The sequence below is a fragment of the Acanthochromis polyacanthus genome, chromosome 2 (genome assembly GCF_021347895.1).
Source record: "Acanthochromis polyacanthus isolate Apoly-LR-REF ecotype Palm Island chromosome 2, KAUST_Apoly_ChrSc, whole genome shotgun sequence".
Taxonomy (NCBI): domain Eukaryota; kingdom Metazoa; phylum Chordata; class Actinopteri; family Pomacentridae; genus Acanthochromis; species Acanthochromis polyacanthus.
Genome location: NC_067114.1, coordinates 42,195,937 through 42,215,794, shown reverse-complemented (window position 1 = coordinate 42,215,794; position 19,858 = coordinate 42,195,937). Strand labels below are relative to the sequence as shown.

At 39.6% G+C, this 19,858-nt stretch overlaps 1 protein-coding gene across 7 annotated transcripts in view; it reads right to left on the bottom strand.

The window, feature by feature from the left end:
• Nucleotides 1-19,858, bottom strand: part of nav2a (neuron navigator 2a) — a 301,077-nt gene that overhangs the window by 142,689 nt on the left and 138,530 nt on the right. For 4 of the 7 annotated variants that reach the window (XM_051959962.1, XM_051959964.1, XM_051959967.1 and 1 more), the window contains exon 1: nucleotides 7,303-8,207. The exons of the other annotated variants lie outside the window; for them this stretch is intronic. In XM_051959962.1, the coding sequence (XP_051815922.1) occupies nucleotides 7,303-7,530 (228 nt within the window). In that variant the 5' untranslated portion in view covers nucleotides 7,531-8,207. Of the gene's footprint in view, nucleotides 1-7,302; nucleotides 8,208-19,858 lie in introns of those variants that run through there. 7 annotated transcript variants of the gene reach the window in all.

Below are 19,858 nucleotides of genomic sequence, written 5' to 3'. Positions count from 1 at the left end.
AGAATAAAGTGAGGTTAACAAACTACAATAATTTTTATTTTGGTTAAGTTGTCTGAATGAACCAAACATCACTGAGAAGTATTTCAAGGACTTTCATAATGTTCAAGATCTCTGTTTTTAGAGGTACTGGCTTTGATTAATTATGTGATTTGGGATATTTTGTAAAGACAACATCCTTACAAACATACCGGCTGGTTTTGGGGTTCAGAATTTATACCAAAGCTGAAGCTGTTGAAGCAAGTTGGATCTTTCAGCTCTAATACACCAAAACACTGCGCCACTCTGTGCCTTCTGTTCCATCAGATATTGAGAGCAGCTCCGGGGGAGAAGCTGCCTCCTCATCCTCAGATAAAAGCCGCAGACTCGAGGCCTGCTGATATCTCACCATCTGACCGGAGGCCGTCTGAGCCTGAAGCCTCGGCTGGTATCGTAGCCGTCGGCTTGTTTCAGCCTGATGAACCTTCAGGACGACCGCCTCTGTTCTCCGAGAGGACGCTCAGGTGTGTCATCGCTCTTATCAGCGGCTACATGAGCTTCCTCCTGCCTGATGCTGATAGGAACACATGCGGCTGCTGCTGGGTGACAACCTGTTATCTTAAAAGTGTCAGCTGTCAGGATACTGAGGAAAACCGCCTTGATTTCCGCTCAACATAAACACGATTTCTGTCTTGAAAAGTGGGCTTTGACATGGCAACAGTGACATACAAAACCACAAAACGATAACTCCAGTGAGGATCACTACCAGGAGCTAACAAGACAAGTCCTGTTCTCTTGCTCTTTGCTCCGTCCTCTTTGTCTGAACTCCGGCAGTCTGTTAAAACCGATGTTAGTCCTCTCCAACAATGAACTCTCCAACAATGACTGACTAAAACATCCATTAAATCTGGCTTTAACTGGCAGCGCCTCCTGAGGACACATATGTGTATGTGTGGTCCTTTGTCATGGTAATAAAAAAAGGGAGCAGCAATATAGTGTCGGAGAACCCCCCTTCCCAATCTGTCCCTCTCTGGGCAGGCTGCAGGGCATTAGCAATCCAATGCAGCCGCCAGTGCTCTGCCTTTCACCCTCACCTGCTGGGCTGGTTTTCAGGAGACTCAAGCTGGATGTGGAGGCCATAAAAAAGTCATTACTGCCTTTCACAGGATGCTGGGGAGGAGGGGAGATGCTGAAGACATGAGCGGGAGCTTTTCCAGGGGTCAAGGGAGACAGTTTTAAAGGCCGATGCTGACATTTACGCACTGGAGACGCTGATATTAAAGATTTCGTGCATTATTCATTTGTTTTAATTTGGCCAGAAAGCTTTTTATTAGTATTTTTGCTCCTTTCGAATCAAATGCAGGGCTTGAAAATGCTCTAAAATGGCATTTTGATCTTTATGGAGCAGCAGATCTTTATTGTATGTAGGACAGCAATGGAACATTGTTATTTTTCAAATATTTGTTAAAAAGTATGAAAAAGCATCAATTACATCTTCCCACAAAAAAATCAAGATGTTACTTCTAATTACTTGGTTTGTAAACAGTGCAAACATTTTAAACTTATATTATAAATCTGAGAATAGCAGCAAACCTCCAAATGGCAGAGGCTATGGTCAGCAAATTTAAATTTTATTTTAATATATACTCATTTTTATTTTCTATCAAAATGACTGGAATGTGGTTGAGCAACTAATCTATTAAAATTAACTAGTGAATTTTTTTGTTGAGTTTGAACCCTAAAACCAGCTGGAGTACTTAAAAGGCATTGAATCTTTATAAAAATAATAATAAAAAATTGCCAAAATGCAGCATTTATTGAAGCCAGAAACTGTAAAAACAGAAAAAAACGACAGATTTTCACCATTTTCAACAGTTATTGAATGCATCATCTGCATTTTCAGCTGGTCTAACAACTAAATATAAGCTAAAAAAAAATCATAATATTTCATCAGAGTCACTTTATTCTACATGTCACATTTAAAAATTCATCAATAATAAACCATTTGGAATACTCATAACTGAGTTCTCTCTACTTCAAGTCATGGTTGTGCTGATTCATTAGAGGTCTATGACTTTCTATGGCAGAGAAAAATGAGTCCACAGTGAATAAAAATGTTTAAATAGCAAAAAAAAAACGACAAAAGAAACAGAAACTGCTTTAGGTTGGGATGCATTCAGTAGTATGTCATAGTATTAGTATGCAGGACTCCAGCAAGGCTGCTCAGTCCTTGTATGATTTCTGACAGACAAGTCCTGTAAGTCTACAGCAGTGGATTTGTAGTAGGATCGCAATCATGTGATCGCAGCAGTCAGCTGACGTAGCGTTCACTTGTTGTCATAGTTACAGTGACGCACAGCGATACATAAATCTTTAACAAACTCGCGGATCCAGACTATAAGACGCATCACTGAAAATCTAATCAGGTGGTCCTTGTGTCATTGACCTTCCCTGAAAATTTCATCCAAATCAGTTTGTCCATTTTTGAGTAATGTTGCGAACAGACAGACAGACAGATAAATCAATGCTGATCGTCACATAAATCCACCACCTTCCTTGGCTGAGTAAAAATATGTATGTTCAACCAAGAAATTCAGAGAATGAAATATAATGTCATTCCTGTTTTCTTTTATTCAACCAAACTTACAAATATAATACATGCAAATCAGTTTAATCTGTACCCTTCCATTGTTATCGATCAATAAGTTGCCATTAGGGGTGATTTAATTAGCTCTGAATCCATGTTAATTAAACGAGTTCACACATCACCGTGTCTGTACGTTCATGGTCAAACCAATTCCGGGAATTAAATTGCACTTCATTTACATAATTCAAATTAGGGAAATCATAATCTCAGGCAATTACACATTTCCAAGAATGGAGGGAGTTCAATTAATGGAGCTCTGCATCACACTGATGATTAAATATTCAAGCTGAGATCTTGATCACCGGATGACGAAATTGCTGGTTTATTTACAACGAGGTGATCTTGGTAAATATTAGCTATAAAGAGAACCGGTGATCCTCTCCAATATGTGTTTATGTGATTGAGAATCAGCTCTCAGACAGAGATGAGCTTCAGTAATGAGCCTAATAAAACACGTCTTTATGCAGAGTCTGTCTTAAGCCTTTATCCGGAAAGATACTTATTAAGATAGCAGCTCCTTATCTCCCTGGCACACAGACAAATCTCTCTCTGTGAGTGAACATGTGACTGTTAGAGCGTATGTGTGCGACTTATAACTGTGTGACTTATAAGTGCACATAGCATCAGTGTTTCATTCTTTTAAGGGTCTAATGCTGTGAACGGGGCTTTCATGACAGCTAAAACATCGATATCAGTTGCAATAGTACTTAATAAATATCAGTTTCTGTATCACTAGCAGCATTTCTTTTCATGTGCAACACGTCATATTTTCATTTCTAAGGTGGAATACTTCATTTTAATGTGTAATGTTTCATTATTGTGGGTAACATCTCATTTTCCTTTGCAACATTTTGATTTGATCACATGTACAATATTCCATTTTCAAATACAACACTGCCAATACAATGTGCAATATTGCATTTTCATCTCATCTTTCAGTTGCAATATTACATTATCATGTGTGATATCACTTATTACCTCAGTATAATTGCCGGTATGACCCTTTACTGTTCTATTCTAGCCTTATTTTTACTAATTTATTGTATTTTATTGCACCTGTATCTGATTGCTTTTCTACTTTTAGGCACCGCATGCTTATGTTATGTCATTGTTTTTCTCCGAGCAACATCTGGCACAAGAATTTCCTTTGGGATTAATAAAGTTTTATCTTATTTTATGTGTCACTGTTTGTTGGTTAAAACCTTTCAAAGCTAAGAATTAAAGAGCATTTGGATTACAAAGACAGGAAGAGCGAGTAATAGGTAAAAGAAAACAGCACCCGAGCTGGCTGGAGGTTTAAAACTGAGGCATTAATAATGAATAAAGAAGCAAAGATAGTAACTATGAATGACATAATATTGTCTGTGAATGGGAGGGAAAAAAGATGCAGGAGCAAACTGAGCCACTAGAGGGCAGCAGAGCACGTGGGCAAGAAGGAACAACTCTATCTATGAGAGAGTAAAGGTCAGAGCAGCTTGTCATTTCATATGAAGTCACACATGAGAACACACTCACACACACTGCTCCAAATACCATTCACACATTTCCAGACTATCACCTTCAGATGCAGCAGATTGCGCCAGACTTCACACACACACGCTCGGCGTACAGCAGCGTCGTCCTGCCGATAAACACAACCTGGACGTCTGCTCTGCCTCCTGTTGCTGCCGGTGCATTGAAGATGAACTCTTTGTTACAGGTGTACACAACATGTTTGTGTGTTTAGTGCCAACTGTGCCGTCCAGCTGGATGTTTGGGAGGAGCAGCTACACTCGGCCATGACTTCGCTAATCCCTCAGATGACTGCTGGCACGCTCCGTTGTCTGTTCACTGTGTGTTGCGTTGCTGCAGCACGAGTATTCCCCTCACCTCATGTCACCTGTGGTTTCCTACATTCACTGCAGAAAACGTGCCTCATTAGATGTTGTTTTGTGTTTCTTTTGGCCTCGATTCTCTCAAAAATGGGATCTCGGGAGATCGTGACGGCTAAATGAAGGTCAAATAACAAAAACTGGCAGCAACAGTGTCGAGAAAGAGTTTTCCTGGCTGAGAAATGACTCAAGCCTCAACCCACTCTGCTGACTGCTGTGGAGTGAAATCTATTTGCTGCTACTGTGGGTGCTGAAATCCGCCTCTGTGCCTTTTCTAAAGATGAATTTTCCTCCCCTGTATGACTGTTGAAAGTTGGTGCAAAATGGGCATTCTAGAGGGAAAATCTCACCCTGAAAAACACGTCATCACCATCTCTTGCTATCAAACTGCAATGAAGCTGCTGAAAAGGTCTGGACGTGACATCAATCTATTTATACACGGAGGGAAGAAGAAGAAAATGAATCCACAAGTGTCACCAAATGATGGTAAAGTGATTGCTTTTAGGGCTGCACAACATATCATTTCAGCATCGAAGCGAGGCTCTAGTAGAAGTGTAATGTGAAGTACAGCAAATTACCTCAAGCACATCACGCTGCCTGACGCAAAAAGAAAACCCACACATTTCTCATTTTCCATGACTAATCTGCAAGAGGAGTTTGATAAAACTCTGAAAAAAAGCAAGAAGAAACATATCAAGAGATTTCTTGGCTACAGAAACGATTATGTTGTCCAAAAACCATCATTTGAGGCAACACAAGTTCTTTGTTTGAACATTTAAATCAGTAAGTGAGGAGCCCAGAGCTACATGTGAATGTCATAGAAAACAAAAAATATATATTTTGGATGCATTTTCCGGAGTTACACCAATCAAAAAAGGTTTCAAATAACTGTTTTTTCAATTTTTTCTCCATTCTGTGTCAATGCACCTCTACAAAATCTCTCAAATCATTCTAGACTGAACAAGAAAAGCACTCAGAGAGTGCAATACTCCACCAAGGCTGCTCAGTCATTGTATGATTTAGGGCTGGACATGAATATCTGAATATTCAGTCGTTGTGGTAGCATCCAAATATGGATCCGCAGTCTTCACTAGTAGACACAGTCATAGTGATGCTATCTCACAATGATACAGAAATCTTAAATCTGTGGATCCAGACTATAAGCTGCATCACTGCCAAAATCTAATCAGGTGATCTTTGAGTCATTTCTGACATTCCCTGAAGATTTCATGCAAATCCATTTGTCTGTTTCTGAGTAATGTTGCGAACAGGCAGACAGACAAACATACGTCAATCATCACATAACTAAATTAACAAAGTAATAATTAACTCTTTCCAAATAAGTTATCTGGTGAAAAATCCTGCATAACGTCACATTGTGCATCCTATTTAGCAGAAAAATAGCATTACAATGATTGTTTTTCCAATATTGCGAAGCTATAATTGTTTTGAGTGAACAGACTTATCCTAAATATTAGAAAAAATTCAATTCATTAGTACTATGTTTGGTCGAAACTTGAAGAATCTTGTTGAAAATACATGAAACACAAGGCAGCCCCAGTGTCTCCGGAGAGCCTCGTCTCATCTCATTCTGCCCTCGGAGCAGATTGGGTTCACACTGAGTGCCAGCAGAGTTTGTGCAGGTTCTCCACTGAGGTTTAGACCTGCATGTGGAGGGTTCAGAGCCTTCGCCAGCAATTCTCCTTCACAGCTCTTCCTCCGACTCTGTCCATCCCTGGGGCAAAGCCCAGCACACACGGTGCAAGAAATGAGGGCAATAAAACTCATCTATAGAACAGCTACCACTGCAGGGATGTGTGGAAAACATGAATTATTAGAGAATTCCCATGTTTGAGAAGTCAGAGAACACATACATCAATAAAGCTCTCTGTCTCTCTTCCTCTCTCTCTCTGTCAGAAATGATGGATTTTAGCATTTGACTGCAACATCCACATCACTGCAACTGGTCGGGAAGGTCAGGGGTTAAAGCAGCCGAGGGTGAAGACGGCTGCTTCATCAGCACCACGGGGATGAAGAGGGGGAGCGGGAAGAGGACAGGGAGAAAGTCACGGAAAGTAGGTCAGTGAGAAAACGTGATTAGCCACTAAACAAACGACACCGGCGGCAAACTCGCGCAGCGTCCGCCGGCTCCCTCCTCCTTCTCTCACGCCATCCCGGACTCACATTCGTCTCTCGAGCCGGACGCCTCGCCGGCCCCGAGAGAGTCACTCTGACTGTGAAGACAGGTTGGCAAAGCATCGCACTCGCTGGCTCGCTACAAGACACACAAACAGACACCTCCTCCTCTCCCTCGCTGCCTTACATGGTGTCAGAACGCTGCCTTTGCGTGGGGTTGCTAAGCGCAGCCAATATTTCACAAACACAGCAGAAACAGCCACCCTGATATCCTGCTACGCTGCCATCCTGGACAGCAGAGACGCCGCCTGCTCCGGATCCTTCCAGGGACAAACTGAAATCTGGCTCCCTTGCTCTGTTATGATAAACTGAGCCAAAAAAAGAGAAAAGTATGGTGATGCTGAAAGATCAATGAGCTGACAGCGGTGGAGAAAACTAAACAACGGAATGCCTATTTTTATGAGAGAAGAGGAGAAAGTCCCTCAAACAGCATTTAGACTGTACTGGGACACAAAACTGAGGATTTTGTATCAGGATACAAACTGAAAATGAGAAAATGTTGTAATTCATGCGCACAAATGATCAGAAAATGGAACAGTTTTTCATGTACAATCATTCATTCAAGTAAAGACCAGAACTCTGCAGGTGGATTTAGCTACTTTACATTCTGACCTGAGTGTTTCCGACACTTTCTGACTCTGCTGCGTTTCCTCTCGAAACTGTAGGGGGTCTCGAGCCCACCTGCTGGCCCAGAGACGGGATGTGGGTCTTGAGCGGCGCCGGAGGCAGAGCCAGAGCTGACGGCCTGCTGGGGGTCTGGGGGATGGGCAGGGCGCTGTGCACCGGTTTGGGTTTGGGGAGTCCCGACTTCATCTTTGAGGCCACCAGGATGGCTGGCATCTTCTTCCCCAACCGCCTAATGAGTGCACGCTCTCCTCCCCGTCACGCCGAGATGGGAATCCAGCCTCCAGTCAGGAAAGATTCCTCGTTTACTTCTAAGTGTGAGGGTGTGGAGTTCAGTTTGACTTAAGTACTGAGTGCGATTTGTCAGGGTCCTGGTGGATCTCAGCAGGAGGCTGAGCTGTGGAGCTTTAAAACCCACCAATCCCACCTGTTTTCCTGCTGCCAAGTAGAGAACTTCAGTTTGTTTAATGTAGAAAACCCTCAAAGTTTTCTGTAAAAAAACAAAACAAAACAACAACAAAAAAAAAACGTCCAGATGGAAATTCACTCTGCAAAGTCCAAGAAAGAGAAATCAAAAATCCCACTTCACAGTCAGAGGAATCCCCAGTTGCCTGGTGGCAGAGCGAGTGTTCCCTTCCATTTATTTCCAGCACTGAGGCGAGAGTCAGCGATTGGCAAAAGGATCCTACAGGAGGCAGAGCGGTTCCTCTCCCACAGAGCCCCGTTAATTACACCATCGCTTCAGGACGACAGGAGGAGAGGCCAAGCTTCGATGAGGGGAGAAGAGAAGAGATGGAGATAAAACAGAAAAGGCAGCAGCAGCAGCGACACAGCGACTATGTCCTTCAGCGACTGCTCAGCCTGTGACTGAATCACAGTCCACTCGCTGCCTCTCCCTCTGCCTCGCTGCTAAGTCGTGGTTAGCAGCAGGTGTGGCTTAGATCAGGGCTGACATATGTGGAGGAAAGGCTCAACACATTTACTCAGTGCGCTCCTGCAGCCTGCCTCTCTCTTATTCTCTCTCTGTGTCTTCATTTCTTGTCATACAAAATGAGCCAATTTAAGAAACTATGTTGTTGCAGTTTTATTTGCTGCAGAGGGACTTCCTATGGATCCCAGGAGTGATAAGGGATAATGTCTTAAAATGAGGCAATTCACTCCTCCAGCATCCATGTGGGTCACATTAAATCATGTAATTTCCACAGAAAGCAACAACATGAACCTGCTTTGAGATGAATTTAGCTTCATGAAAATAGCACATTAGATAAAGGCTTAATTTGTGTAAAGCCTAACATGTACTGCAAGAAACAAAAGTAAAGGTGAACATCTGGCAGCAAGGACGCCAGAAAAATATGTTCTACAAGGTGAAATACTGCAGTGTTCAAAAATTGGAAAATGGTGAAAATACCAGCGAGTATCTGCAAATCAGTTTTTTTTTCTGCCAGATTTAAATAGTTTTTATGGTCACAAACTGTGAAAGAAATGACACTTTATAAAAACATACATTTTTTATGTAGACATATTTTCCGGTTTTGACCTGCTTTACTGTTGTTTGTCTTTTTTAAAAAATATATATATTTTTTTGCTGATTAAAATACAGTTAAATTGTGTAATTTTACAGACACACATGATAAAAGACATTAAATATATTCTGCTACAACATGAACCTGCTTTGAGATGAATTTAGTTTCATGAAAATAGGACATTAGACACAAGCTTAATTTGTGTAAAGCCTAACATGTACTGCAAGAAACTAATGTAAAGTAAAAGTGAACATCTGGCAGCAAGGATGCCAGAAAAATATGTTCAAAAATTGTAAAAAAAATAATAATAAAAAAGGTAAAAATACCAGCAAATATCTGCAAAATAAAGATTTTTTCTGCCAGATTTAAATACATTTAAAAATATAGTTTTATTGTCACAAAGTGTGAAAGAAGAAAATACAGTTTTTAAAAATGTTAATTTTATTTAGACGTCATTCCAGTTTTTGCCTGTTTTACTTTTGTTTGCATTTTTTTTTATACAGGCAACATGTAAAATTATGATTACTTTATTATTTTACTGTATATTATCTGTATTTTTATAAAACAAGGTAAATCTGCAAAATTATTTTCCTAATCAATAATATACAGAATCTTTCTTTCAAATAACAGAAATATTTTCAAAAAAAAAAATATTTTCGCACAAGCTTAATTTGTGTAAAGCCTAACATGCACTGCACGAAACTAATGTAAAGTAAAGGTGAACATCTGGCAGCAAGGATGCCAGAAAAAAATAAGTTTAAAAAGGTGGAATACTGCAAAATTCAAAAATTTTAAAAATTAAGAAAATACCAGAAAATGCCTACAGAATAATGATTATTTTTGTTCTACCAAGTCACAAATTGTGAAAGAAGAAATTACAATTTTAAAAAATATTAATTTTTGGTGTAGACGTAATTTTCAGGTTTGATCTGTTTTATTTTGGTTTGTCTATTTTATACAGGCAACACATAAAATTATGTTGTTTTCTGTTTTTTTTACTGCACATTTATACAAAACAAGAAAAAAATGTTTAACATTTTCCTAATAGCTAACATACAGAATCATTTTTTCAAAAATAACAACAAATATTTTATAAAATATACTTTTGCTGATTTAAATACAGTTAAACTGTAACTTTTATTGCAAAATAACAGTAAATTGTTTTTAAAAAATATATATTTTCTTTTTTACTTTTCATTTTTACAGAGTGGAGATATATACTGTGTAAACATGAGACATTATGGACTTTTAGCTCAGACTGAAATATTTAAATGACTATTACCAACACTTCATGTTCCCCAGAGGAAGATTATGACTCTGGTGATTTGAGAACTTCTAATGTAGCCACAAAAAAGGTTGGAGGTTTTCCTTTATACAGTGAAATATTTCAGCATTTATTAGATAAATTGATAAAGATGTATGATAATAGCTTTGGTAATCCCCTGAAGTTACCTCTGGTGGCACCATGACATTAGTGATGCTGACTAAAATATCAACAGCAGTTACATATATTGTCCTAACATTTGGTAAAACACACTGTCTTGATCCGCTCTTTTCTGTATTCTCTCTGACTGTATTCTCTCTGACTCCAGTGAGCTTCCCCATTTTAAATATATGAAGACGGCCAATTAGTGGACCGGTGTCAGATCAGCCCGACTCCCAGCAGGCTCAGTGGAGCTGCCGAGGCGTCGACTCAAATCCTGCTGCAGAAATAAAGAAGAAACGGCAGGACACTGGAGAGAAGGATTTGCATTTTCCCCTCTGCTCATCCATCACCGCTTAATTTGAGAATTTACATAGCAGTTTGTATTTAAATCAACATTTGTAAACAGTTAACTCCCCAAACTAGAATATATTTGAAGATTTCAGACAGACTTGCATGGGGTACTGTGTGCATTCAGCGGAGCGTTCACTACTTTAGTTCATTTGGTCAAGAGAGACCTGTAAATCTGATGAACTGCAATTATAATGTAAGCAGTGAGACAAAATGCTAAGAGTGAAACAGCTTCCAATAGAGTTCAGACGTGGCAGGAATAAGAACGTAACCCAAACATTGGATTACCACAGTAGCAATGCAGACGGATGTATAGATGTTATAAAGCCAGAAATTTCCATATCAGTACCAATGAAATTCCACCAAAATCTGGACCAAGCAACCAGATAAACATATATTAACTTAAACTCTTGTTTACGTCTAAAACTGCTCCATACATTGTGCTAACACAAACACACAACATTCTATTCTCACCTGACAGCAGTGATGTTAGTCTACGGACACACAATTCAGTGCTATGCTGCAATAGCAATAGCAGAGCTGACATTCCCAATGGAAGTATCGGTTCTTGTGATATTCCTGGTTGGATCATGTTTCAGTAGAATAGAATTCCTTTTCTTGTCATTGCAGTGTGCAATAAAATTAAACAGCAATCCTGGTATTTTTTTAAAAGTACAATAAGAAATGTGCAAATACAAGACACCCGAAAGCTAAGAACGATAAAAAATTCATTATGTTGTTTGGAAATCGGTTCAAAAGAACGCTAATATTTGTAAAAACGCTAAATGTCAGATCCTGTAGTCAATTAGTTCCTAGCTGGCATAGTATTGCACTCAATCATTCAGTATTCTACATCATCTCTGCTGTCTTCAACATCAGTATAGTCAGAAAATAAAATAAAATAAAGACTGAGCTGCTGGTGGCACAATTAGGATGCAACTTTTGTGGCTCATAAATATTTGTACAAAATCCAGTGCAAATTCTTTCAGTATTTGTTGAGCCGTTTCAGTCTGAATCGCTAGCTGAACTCCTCAGACCCACTCCACTGTTAGAGCTAAAAGTGTCGTCATCTTAACAAACCATTTACTCAGAGCAGCAGCAGCTTACAAAGAACAACCCAAAGCAAACACATTACTGAAATTACCGACATTAGAGAAACGAGACACTGTAAGTCACTAAATAGAGCGTTTCTCTCCAGAATTCCAGTTCAATGTGAAAAGATCATCTCAGTTCATCCTACAGACGCTGTAGCATGCACACACATGCACACGTGACACACACACTTAGACACATACACACACTTTACATAGACTTAATAAGAGCAATATTTAATCCAGGAGAGGATGTGTTCAGTAGGTTAATCTTAATCCTGTTATATTAATCCTAAATTATGCAAATACTAATATCTGATTATGATTTAAATGTCATTTTAGTGTGTGTGTGTTTCTGTGTGTGTGGAGACAGAAATATGGGTTCACAGGTCCAAATATTTGAAAATTTCCAACAGTTCATGTTAAAAAAAGATCTGCACATCCACTTCTTTTTAATATTTCTGGTCAGAAAGCGGAGACCTCATGAGAAGAAACAGTAACATGACCTTGAGTTTCACACATTTACATGTTGTTTTTAATTAGAATGTATCTGCCCACGCTGGATGTATCACAGAAACACATTTTATTGATTTGCCCGCAGAGAGCATCATCAAGTGAATCACACGTTTTATTCTGAACATCTTTGCATAGTTACTCCGCCAAGGAATGCGGTAGAGTTATGTGACGATTGGTGTTCGTTTGTCCATCTGTTTGTCTGTCTGTTTGCAACATTAATCAAAAACAGAATAACGAATTTGGTTAAAATTTTCAGAGAATGTTAGAAATGACACCAGGACCAGCTGATTAGATTTTGGCAGTGATCTAATTTATAGTCTGGATAGACGGATTTGTTCAAGATTTCTGTATCATTGCGAGATAGCAGCACGGCATCACTGTAACTATGACAACAAGTGAACACTATGTCAACTGCCTCATGACGATCACATGATTTTGATCCTACTATAAATCGAGCACTGTGGATTTATTTGGATTTTTCCATCGGAAATGATGCACGGAACAACTGATTAAATTCAGGGGATGTTTCCAAGTCCCATCAATTCCTGCCACCTGTTACATATTTAGGTCACGCAATTCGGTATCCGTACATAACGTACACATGTATAACACACGACTGTGCTCAGCGCAAGGTCATTGTGTTTGTGGGTAGATCTATATTAAATAACCACATTCTATGTTGCCGTGATTTCAATAACTAATAAACAAATGCTGCATTTATTTCCTAAAAATGCTGCATTTAAGGCATGCCATATGGGGGAACGAACAGCCTTGGTGGAGTACTGCGCTCTCTGAATGCTTTTCTTGTTGGTTATGTAAATGCTGTAGATCACACTACAGAACTACAGGTAAAACACTTTTCTCTTGAAACCAGGTGCATCATTTGCCGTATGATAATCACTGACTGCATGCCACAGATATCCCACCTCGTCAGCTACACACTGTGCTGTTACTGGTGGGGGGTGAAATGCCAGGAGGCCTCTCTACTCCGAAACACCCACATCCTGGACTTCCCAACACAATTCTTTGAAACATACAGGAAAATACATTAACTCCACGCTGCCTGCCTCAGATTTCATGCTCTCATTTGGAAAACAGAAGGAAGAGACGAATGCATAGCATAACACGGAAAACTTTCATTGTTTTCCGACTCTCCTCTGCGATGCCGAAAGTGTCCCAGACCGTCGTAGATCACACCGCAGCACTTCACAGAGAAGGAAAAAGTAGTCATATGTGATTTATGCAGCCACCTTTGAAGATACCTGATGACAGTCCAGTGCAGTCTAATAATAGAGCGTGTTTGGCAGTAAATGGGCAGTATTGACAGTAATAACTAGGACACCCACTGCCTCGCTCTGCTGTGTGTTTATACTGTATTTCTTCTTAGAATAATAAACATATGTGAGGAGTAGCTGGTGGGTGTTAGCTGCCAGCTCTGGAGCCGTGCAGAGATTAATGTCAATAGAAATTATATATGAACTGCATGGAGTGAAACATCAATATGTGAGGGTGTAACTGTGCTATTATGGATTTACACTGTGGACATCTGTAACCAGACCTGTACTAACTGTCTCTGCAGGGTGTTTTATAAAAATGCAAAAGGCTGAGTTTGTCCAGTTTCAGTGAGAGAATGAATTATAATCAAGAAGGTCCAGTTTGAGTAATAGATACAGAATGAAAGGAAAGTTTTGGAGGCAGAGTGGTTGAACCCATTTTCTGCAGTTTTTGAGAAAAACAGGTTCAAAGTTTTGTGTTTTGAAGAATGGTCTAACATTCGAAGCACCACCGTAACACTGTATTAAAATAGTACAGAAGTTAAATATATCTCAGTTTGGATGTTTTTTTGTGGGTTAGACCATTCTGCTTCGAAGACCCAAAAAAGCTGGATGAAGATTTGAAGTTTACAAAACAACATATTACAGCTCTACTTGCTTACTGTATTGCTGTGCCAGAGAGTCTACCCGCTGTTTCAAAGATTACTGGGTAAACTGTAGTGGAGAACAGTATTATGTGTCGCAACAAAAGCTGAGGTATGTTTAACTTTATTGCTAGATGAGTACTTTTCTCCAAAGCTGTCAGTGCAATAATTTCATTGAAGTAACTGAAAAGTCAGCCCTCTTTCACCTGTACTAGACAACTGAGTAACCTACCAAGGCAGTGAAACTTAGATTTAGTTTGCTTGTTTTTATATTTATACAAAAAAAAGGGTGGAAAGTTGACTTACTAAGACTAATTCATGTTTTTTATGTCCTCTGCAGATGTCTGCGTGCAGCCCAAAATTTCTGATCGTATGGACTATACGCACTACAAGCAGGATGTCTGTATATACACCAGGAAAACTAGCAGGAAAGTCAGTGCGAGGACATTTGCCGTTATCCACATCTTTATAATTCATCAATAAAAGACTTGTAAGTGATGTAGCCACTGCTGGACTTTGGAGGTGTTTTGATTTGTGCTTGCTTTCGATCGACGGTGCCAAAGCACAGTAAGAATTTCCAAATTCTCCAGAAACCCTGTGCTGTTTCCGCCTGTTGTGGATCGAACAAACAGCAACAAGCTCTTGTCTACAGTCCATAATAATTAGCACACATCAGGAATAATAACACTGACATGATACTACAGTTCACTTTGAAACTAGCTGCTATATTCTGTAAAAGTACAAACTTACAACCAGGCTTTTAGAAAAATTCAAAGGAGCCCAGAGTGTCTTTCAGCAGCGATGCAACCATCTGCTTCAGAGACCAACACTATGTCTACTGCTATGAATGGAACTGTGTGAGTATCAACAGCGATCATATTCTAAGTTGCAAAAACAATGAATCGGCTTTCAGTAATTTGGTGCAGAGTTGGATCCAACAGTCACAATATGTGGTCTTTTCTTCCATAAGTATATGCTCTATTGAACCTGCTAGTGGAAATTCTCTTTTTGCATATCCCAGGATATGAGCTACCACTGCTTATGAAAGATTTTGGCTGACGAAGCCTAGAGGCAGATTTGTACATCTCAGATTCAAAGTAAATCTATTGGCCTTGCCTTCATCTGTCTAAAGGTATTTCCACCACTTCTCCTAAAAATCTATACTCCATATCTTTCCTTGGTTAGGCATGTTTTGTAGGACTGGTGGCCAAATTCCTATTTGACAAAATCAAGTAAAGATTCACATGCACCAGTCTGTCACAACATTAAAACCACACACCTAACGGTGTGTAGGTCCTTTTTGTGCTGCTAAAACAGCTCTGGCAGTAGGTCTTTTGGCTTCGGTGCATTGCAGGGTGGGTTTGTTATAGCGTATTCCACAGATGTTACATGATATTGGGATTTGGGAGTTTGATGGCCGGTTCAAGGGCTTGGGCTCTTGATCACGTTTCTCAAGCTGATCCTGAGCAGTTTTGGTCATTTGCCAGGATGTATTGTCCAGCTGGAGGTCTGTGCTTGATCTAATGTTTTAGTGGGTGGTACAAGTAAAAGTAACATCCATGTGGATGCCAACAGCCGAGGTTTCCCAGCAGAACACTGGACTGAGAGATGATCAATGTTAAACACTTAAACATTCAGCAGTTTCTATGTTGAGGCTGATGGGTTTATGTACTTCGAGTTGTTTTAATGCACCTACAGCTGGTGCTACAGAAGCAAAACAATTTGTCATAAATCTGTTTCCATGGAAAATCTCCATTTATTCTCCAAAAACCATGACCTCCATGAGGCAATTGATTTAGCATGATTGATATATATTATGCTGAAGGTGAACATCTAGATAAACTACATATTTCTTATCATTTTATAACAATGCTGTAAGTCTTAGTGGAGGTATACATATATATACACTACCGTTCAAAAGTTTCGAGTAATCACCCAAACAATTTCATGTTTTACATGAAAACACTCACTTTTATTCATGTGATAACATAACTGCACAAGGGTTTTCTAATCATCAATGAGCCTTTCAACACCATTAGCTAACACAATGTAGCATTAGAACACAGGAGTGATGGTTGCTGGAAATGTTCCTCTGTACCCCTATGGAGATATTCTATTAACAATCAGCCACTTCGGTCTAGAATAGTCATTTGCCACAATCAAAATGTCTAGATTGTATTTCTGATTAATTTAATGCTGTCTTCATTGGGGAAAAAAATGCTTTTCTTTCAAAAATAAGGACATTTCTAAGTGACTCCACACTTTTGAACAGTAGTGTACACTTGAAAGTTCAGGCTAGAATATAAAATATCAAACCTTTGGTTAGTGCTCTGCCACGACTCTCAGACTGAAATTCATCTGGTCAATTTAAGCATGAATTTAAAATTTATGTATTCAAACACAGTGTGCTGACAGGGATCCACCTCCACAGCCATCGTCCAAACAACTCTGTATATATTTCTATATTTATGCACCATAAATTAAATGAAATTGCACACACTCACACCCACATGCACAAACACACACTTCCCAGTCTTCCTGTACTGATTGTTTTCATTAGCAGAGTTAGCGGAGCAGAACAAGTGGGCTCTCGCTGACAAGAGCGGCGCTAACTGGAGCAACGGCCTGACATTTCCACCGTGACAGCACAGGATCTACAGCTTGACCTACACACAGTTTGCTCACACACACACATGCACAAGTTATTTACGATAATGAACAGTGGCAGTGCTGGGAGGCTGGATCGCAGGGGAAAAGGAGCTGAGTCCATCAAGCCCGGCGGGGCTCTGGCTTGGCTCAAGCAGTGCCGGGTAACACAACAAACAGCGTCATACCAAACACACACAAATAAACAACAACAACACACACACGACTGTGCGCATTTAACACCAATGGGCTCAGGAGAATGAGCTAAGGAGGAGGAGGAAGGAGTCCAGTTGGAAACACAGATACATGGGCGAGGTTGTAGGATTAAAAAGAGGCGACCGACTGGAAAGAGGAGAGAGTTTGTGCCAGCTTGGATCCTGCTGAGGGTGTTTGTGCCGTTGCACAGCTCCAGCTGTGGAATGTGAGTGCATGTGTGTGTGTGGTGTGTGTGTGAGTGATCTAAATGGGTCTCTGGGGCAGCGTGCAGCAGTGGGAGTTTCCTGTCAATGTCCTGTCACATGTCACCTACATGGGTCATCACTGTGAGCCCAGTTCTGTCTGTTCAGAGGAAGCAGAGCATCCAACACACATGACACTTTTTTATTTTTCTAGCAACTTAGGTCTTATTTTTGTAGCATGTTCATGGTAATTGATAATGAATATGATAACACTTCACCTGTACTGGTCATTACTGAGATCAGGGAACACAAAAATCTCACAACAAGGAAGTCTAATGAGGCAACAAACTGAAGCGGTGACACATGCTGTGTACCTGGAGGAAAAAATGTGTGTCAAGCTTCATTTTCATTGGGAATTTACCTTATTACTTTAGAGTCATTGGCTGCAATGCTTCTACTTTTAGCTTATGTATCTATATTTTCATGTTTTACTGCTTTTCTATTAGGCACTGCATTTATTCTTAGTTTAGGTAATTTCTTTATAGCAAGTCTGGCACAAGAATATTAGTTTTTGATGACTTAAGTTCTATTCTGTCTTTTTTTTCTTTGAAAATAACAAATGAGCTTACATCAAATGTTGGAGAGAAATTTCTCACGTACACAGGCAAGATGTGTGTGCATACAATCCCTTTATGTTCTGTCTTGAATATATTAGAGCAAATTTAAACCAATCTAACTTTCTGTCCATTTTTTGATCATTTTTTATCAGTGTTGCTGTGCTCCCAAAGGATAGCCAACACTAGGACACTAAGGTTATATATTCTGCTGTCTTTTAGGTATTTTCCTGTTTAGAGACTGGAAAAAATGACAAAGAGAGAGAGGCGGGAATGACAACCAGGACACTAATGGATGTTGTGGTGTATGAACACATTAGACCATCAGATGGCCCTGAAGGATCTATTTATTTTTTTAGTAAAAGCAAATCCTTTGTGATTGCACAATAAGTGCAATGGAAATGCAAATGTCTTTGTTTTTCATGACTGAATAGGGCTGATTTCTGGACTAATATCAGTAACAGTGGGTTCTAAAAATAGCAAATCAGTTCATTTTAAGAAAACATGGTGTTAAATTTAAACAAAACACAAGGTGGCAAGTTGACTGTTTATACTCAGATTCGTGAGGATAGCTCTGATAATACAATCCGTAACTTCTAATCTAATCATTCTATACCTTAAAGAGCCCATATTTTGCATATCCACAGGTGTGTAGTTTTATTTTTGTGGTATACTAGAATATGCTTACATGCTTTAATGTTTCAAAAAACACATTATTTTTCTTATACTGTACATTACTGCAGCATTTTCTTGCTGAAGACATTCTATTTTAGCTCATGTCTGTTTCAAACTTCCCTTTAGAAAAGCAAACTCTACTCTGATTGGGCAGCTAGCCCCCGATGAATGCAAGACAAGTTTGGCTTCAAACACAGGGATATACCCCAAGCAAAAGCGGTTTTGGTCAGGAAATAATGTTGGATTGCAAGAAAGATGTTTATTCTATGCATAATGCAACAGGCATCATGCAAATGAGTTGGATGATGACATAAATAAGTCAAACAAGAAAAGCATGGACATCAAACAAGGTGTTTCATATGGATAAGGGGGAATATGTTCTATGGGTGAGAAATTTCCTCGAGTTCTAATTACTTTTATAATCATACAAAAGATATAATACACTAAAAGAAATGGAAACACCAGTAAGAACAATATATAATATGGGCCCTTTAACCAAAACAGACTTTCAAACTTCACCTAAAACCAAGATGCTTTCCAAAAATTCGACAGTGGTCCTCACAGAAATGGAAGCACAAGAGCAAACAAGCACATCTGTGAACAACTTCACCACAAAAAAAACACTGTAACCTGGATTCCGTGAATAAAACACGAGAGAAGACCCATAAAAGACACATAGCTGTGCAGCGAACGCGCGCACACACAGTCACACACTCAGACGGCGAGTAAAAAGCGAGACGGAGGAGACAGCAGCACCCAAACAACAGTCGGCGAGCAGTAAACTGGGGTGACAGATAAGGAAATCCGGGAGAAGTCATCACGGCCACAGCTCCGAGGTGTGTGTGTTTTAGTGTGTGTGTTCATGTGTGTGTGTGTGTGTGTGTGTGTGTGTGTGGACATGGGGAGCCCATCATGTGATCTAAAGCCCTACTTTATATCAGAGGATGAACATTCTTGGAGGCGCTTGAGCAAGAACACACAGAAACATAATAAACTGTCTCCTCACTTGCTCCTCAATGACACAATTAACCAGCACTAATCAGGCCTTAATAGTTCATTTAACACCTATTAGCTAAAGGTGCAATCACATTATACTGGACATTTCTCTTTTAAACCAGAAATTAATTACACAACACCTATGACTTCTAGGAATCCTCTAATTTTCAAGCATTAACCGCTGCTTTACCCTCAACAAAGGAGACAGTGGTGAATATTTCATGAGTGGATGAGGGTGAAGGGAAGGACAAATAACGTCTGAGCGAATAAATTACAGCCTCCAAGCCTTGTGGTGTAAAAAAAAATGCTCCAAATTAATATTTTTAATGTTCACGAGTCAATATTAGCCGACGTGGCCTCCTTTATGCCTTCCAGGGAATGGAAAAAGTGCAG